We start from the raw sequence: 5,411 nt of genomic DNA on the forward strand, positions 1-5,411 counted from the left end.
ATAATAATAATAATAATAATAATAATAATAATAATAATAATAATAATAATAATAATATGCTTTTCCTTCTACTATCAAGAAGAAACTGAAGTCTTTCTTGCTCTGCGAGTGCTTCGGTAGTGTGGATTTAGCAATAAAAGACCAATATGCTGTGTGAAATGTTGAATGATTTCGAACGAACATGATAAAATGACTGTGGAGGTCATGTAGAGAGTAGGGTTCCCCTTTTCTATATGATCCGAAAAACAACCCTCAAAGTTAAGTAAGTAAAGTTTAAAATGCATTTTTTCTATTTGAATTCCGGATGTAGAGAGGGACACCAATGTTACATATTCAGAGTTAATGTTAAGAATAACAGGAATCTAAGAAGGACAAATATCAGATAAGACGAGTGGCACATGCACGTCATAATTACTCTTCTCTAATCTCTTCTCTAGACGAGACTCTTTAGCTATGGTAAGCAGCTCTTCTAGAAGGACACTCCAAAATCAAACCATTGTTCTCTAATCTTGGGTAGTGTCATAGTCTCTGTACCATGGTCTTCCACTGTCTTGGGTTAGAGTTCCCTTGCTTGAGGGTGCACTCGGGCACACTATTCTATCTTAATTCTCTTCCTCTTGTTTTGTTAAGTTTTTATAGTTTATATAGGAGATATTTATTTTAATGTTGTTGCTCTTCTTAAAATATTTTATTTTTCTTCGTTTCCTTTCCTCACCGAGCTATTTTCCCTGTTGGAGCCCCTGGGCTTATAGCATTCTGTTTTTCCAACTAGGGTTGTAGCTTAGCAAATAATAATAATAATAATAATAATAATAATAATAATAATAATTTGTAGACGATTGTTAATCATGCTGTAACAAATGACTGTAAAATCTTCCGCAATTAAGATCGTCAAGTCACGACACGGTGTAATCAAGACAGCAATAAACAGGGTTAAATGCAATATGAAGGTGAGCAGTGCACTCTCTTACTCTTCCAGTATTATGATTAACTTTACCCAATTTTCCTACCGCCGCTAGATACATATTACTCGGGGTTGTTGCTACCTATCTCCCCCAAATGAGCAACTAAAAAACCTAAAGGTGGGCCACAAACATTTTCATAAAATCAACAAAGGTGGGTCACAAACATTTACATAGAACAAAAAAGGTGGGCTACAAACATTTTCATAACACCACAAAGGTGGGCCACAAACATTTATATAGAACACAAAAGGTGGGCTACATACATTTTCATAAAATCAACAAAGGTGGGCCACAAACATCTAAATAAAGCCACAAAGGTGGACCACCAAACATTTTCATAACACCACAAAGGTGGGTCACAAACATTTATATAGAACACAAAAGGTGGGCCACAAACATTTTCATAAAATCAACATAGGTGGGCCACAAACATCTAAACAAAACCACAAAGGAGGACCACCAAACATTTTCATAACACCACAAAGGTGGGCCACAAACATTTATATAGAACACAAAAGGTGGGCTACAAACATTTTCATAAATCCCCAAAGGTTTGCAACAAACATACCCATAAATCCCAAAAGGGAGACCACAAACATATTCATAAATCATAATTCTATATAATCTACATAAAACACGAGTGGCGGGTCCAAAACTCCAATAAAGTCCAAGAGATGTACCACACACTTGTGTGAAAAAAAAAAAAAAAAAAAAAAAAAAAAATGAAGGGACCACTATTATCTCCACGTAAACTGTCAATCGAAATAGTCAATGACGCCAAAAACACACACCAGCATATCAATTGCTTTCAAACATCTTAGCAAATGCAGCTTAACCTTTTGTTGATGACTGCGCTCGACATTTATACCTTTAAAAGAAAAAAGAAAAAATATTCGATGCGGACGATTGAGGAAAAAGAACCGATGGCTTAAAATGTCTAAAGATACTGTAGTCTCCACGTCAGATCACTTCGAATTTCAATTATTAATTGGTAATTATTAATTATGGACATCGCTACCTAATTTTGTTTTGTGCTTTCGAAAAATAGGATGTTTAAAAATATCCAGACCAATTTATAGTTTAAATTTCTTTCGCCTTAAGGTTAACATTTCGATTTCTGGACGTCAAATCACTTCGATTTTTTCATTATATTAATTTTGGACATCACTACCTAATTTTCTCATGAGTTGGGGGAGGCTGTGCTTTTGAAAACGGAAATTTCAAAATTCATTGCCTAATTTATAGTTAAAGTTCCTTTGCCTTGAAATCAAAATTTCATCAAGTTTCAAGTCTGATAATCAGTTTTAAACTCTATCATTCATACAATCTAAGAATTTTGACGGACAGTCTAAGAATTTCGACAACCAGTTTAAGAATTTTGACGGACAGCCGAAGAATCTCAACGACCAGTCTAAGAATTTTGACGACCATTCTAAGAATTTCGACGACCAGTCTAAGACTTTTGTCGGACAGCCTAAGAATTTCAACGACCAGTCTAAGAATTTTGAGGACCAGACTAAGAATTTCGACGACCATTCTTAGAACTTCGACGACCAGTCTAAGAATTTTGACGGACAGACTAAGAATTTCAACGACCAGGTTAAGAATTTTGACGGACCGCCTAAGAATTTCAACGACCAGGGTAAGAATTTTGACGACCAGACTAAGAATTTTGACGACCAGACTAAGAATTTTGACGGACAGTCTAAGAATTTTGACGCCCATTCTAAGAATTTCGACGACCAGTCTAAGAATTTTGACGGACAGCCTAAGAATTTCAACGACCAGTCTAAGAATTTTGAGGACCAGACTAAGAATTTCGACGACCATTCTTGGAACTTCGACGACCAGTCTAAGAATTTTGACGGACAGTCTAAGAATTTCGACGACCAGTTTAAGAATTTTGACGGACAGCCTAAGAATTTCAACGACCAGTCTAAGAATTTTGAGGACCAGACTAAGAATTTCGACGACCATTCTTGGAACTTCGACGACCAGTCTAAGAATTTTGACGGACAGTCTAAGTATTTCGACAACCAGTTTAAGAATTTTGACGGACAGCCTAAAAATTCCAACCACCAGTCTAAGAATTTTGACGACCAGACTAAGAATTTCGACAACCAGTCTAAGAATTTTGACAAACAGTCTAAGAATTCTGACGGACAGTATAAGAGTTTCAACCAGTTATTACATAGACCACAATCCCCCTTTTTTTAAGGGGTAAGCATACGCTGTAATGGCCAGGGTTGGTGGATTTGACGAATCCAACCTTTAAGATCTATTGTATAAAAAAGACTATCTTTCTATTTTAAGGTTAAGTTCATTTAACAGTTTCCTTTTTTTTTTACTCCCAACCCAACGACCTTTAAAAGAACTTTTTTTTTAACGAAATTTTATCTATTCCTAAAGGTTATTATAGTATTATTTTTTATACGATAACCATTCGGTAAATAATTTCAAGGATATATAGTATTTTAGGATACATATTTACTTGTTTTTTTTTTATTATCTTGCCCACTTACTTTACTTTGTCAGTAAAGATCACGAAAAAATAAAAAAGTAAAAACTAATTTTTGTATTTTTTTCGACAAGTTTTCCTATAGAAAAATATTGGTCTATGTCTAATAATATCATCATTTGTTGAATAATTTTAAGGATTAATATTTTTAATCGGAAAATTTTACTTTAACCTATTATCTTATTTTGTCAGTAAGTACGAAAAAAATAAAAAAATAAATATCTCACCTGTTTCAGTTTTATTAATTTTCTTGGACAATGATAATTATAGCCCTACTTCAGATACTATTGTTATTAGTTAACTAATTTCAACGATACATATTTTTTTCCCCTTTGTCAGTATTTCTTTTAGTTTTTCTTTTCAACATGTATTTTTTAAAATAAACACCTTTTTTTTAGTTTGCTTTAGTTTTTTTTCAACAAGCATCTTATTATTAAATCACTCTCTAGTTTCTTTTTTCTTCAACAAGTACCTAATTGCATAAACACTTTAGTTCCAGTTTTTTTTTCAACAAGTATCTTATAGCAGAAACACTTCTTCTTCTTCTTCTTCTTCTTCCCAGCTGAATTGAACTCCGGCGCACTCGAAAAACAAAAGAGATCACCAGTCAGTGACTCATTTGTTAATTCAAGACTCACCGCTCAACCTCTTGACTGCATAATCGCGCTACGCAAGTACATCGCATCATGTTAATTAATGCGCGCCCGAATGCGCTTCGACGCACAAGTGCGCTCAAGCACCAATCATCAAAAGATAGAAAGCAAGTCTGCAAAAAAAAAGGGGGGGGGGGGAGGATTGCGTGTACGCGGGTGCGCATAAATAAATGTGAAATAAAATCCATTTCTCTTTCGATCTTCAGGCATCACTTCGCGCGAAGCTGTCTTCGTCTTTTATTACTCCTGGGACTGATTATGTAACTTACAATGATGACGATGATGGAGATGGAGATGATAACTCCAATAATGATGAAAAGGATAAGAATGATGACCACAATGATGATGATAATGATGATGACCACAATAATGATGATGATGATGATAACAGCAATGATGGCTACAATTATGATGAGGATTAGATTTAAGATTAGCGTGATGAACACAATGATGATTATGATGATGATGATGATGATGATGGTGAGCATAATGAGGACAACAGCACTTATGATGATAATGATGACTGCAATGATGATGATGATGATGATGATGAGAAGGATGACCGCAATGATGATGATGAGGATGACGGTGATGACTGCAACGATGATGATGATGATAATAATGATGATTGCAATGATGATGATGACAATGAGACTGATGACCGCAATCATGATGATAAGGATGACGGTGATGACTGCAACGATGATGATGATGAGGATGATGGTGATAATAATAATGAGGATTGCAATGATGATGATAATCAGCATAATGATCGCAACGATTATGATAATGATGAACACAATGATGACGACCATGATAATGATCGCAATGATGTTGATGATGAAAATGATAATGAACGAAATAATGAGCATAAGGAATAATAAAGCTATGGAATGAGATGTAAATATACTAGTGAACTACATCGTATGAATAATATTAATATTAATATATATATATATATATATATATATATATATATATATATATATATATATATATATATATATATATATATATATATAAAAGTGTGTGTGTACATATATATATATATATATATATATATGTGTATATATATATATATATATATATATATATATATATATATATATATATAAATGATCATGTCTAGATATATATATATATATATATATATATATATATATACACATATATATATATGTATGTATATATATATATATATATATATATATATACAGTATATGTATATATATACATACATATATACACACACACATATATATATAAATATATATA

The 5,411-nt window shown here is 32.9% G+C and overlaps 2 protein-coding genes across 2 annotated transcripts; both read left to right on the forward strand.

Annotated features, from left to right (window-relative positions):
• Nucleotides 1–860: 860 nt before the first annotated feature.
• On the forward strand, nt 861–3,182 carry LOC137651053 (probable serine/threonine-protein kinase clkA). The gene is made up of 2 exons (XM_068384192.1): nt 861–950; nt 2,508–3,182. The coding sequence occupies exons 1-2, from the start codon at nt 861–863 to the stop codon at nt 3,180–3,182; spliced, it is 765 nt and encodes a 254-aa protein (XP_068240293.1).
• A 19-nt stretch (nt 3,183–3,201) lies between these two features.
• On the forward strand, nt 3,202–5,017 carry LOC137651054 (uncharacterized). The gene is made up of 2 exons (XM_068384193.1): nt 3,202–3,210; nt 4,571–5,017. Exons 1-2 carry the CDS (start codon nt 3,202–3,204, stop codon nt 5,015–5,017), a joined length of 456 nt encoding a protein of 151 aa, XP_068240294.1.
• Nucleotides 5,018–5,411: the final 394 nt, after the last annotated feature.

This window comes from Palaemon carinicauda, chromosome 12, assembly GCF_036898095.1.
Source record: "Palaemon carinicauda isolate YSFRI2023 chromosome 12, ASM3689809v2, whole genome shotgun sequence".
Lineage (NCBI taxonomy): Eukaryota > Metazoa > Arthropoda > Malacostraca > Decapoda > Palaemonidae > Palaemon > Palaemon carinicauda.

Bases quoted from the DNA above. Each gene is read 5' to 3' on its own strand.
- LOC137651053 (XM_068384192.1), top strand. From the start codon at position 861: ATGACTGTAAAATCTTCCGCAATTAAGATCGTCAAGTCACGACACGGT. The intron at 951-2,507 runs GTGAGCAGTGCA...GACCATTCTTAG, and splicing joins GGGTTAAATGCAATATGAAG to AACTTCGACGACCAGTCTAA.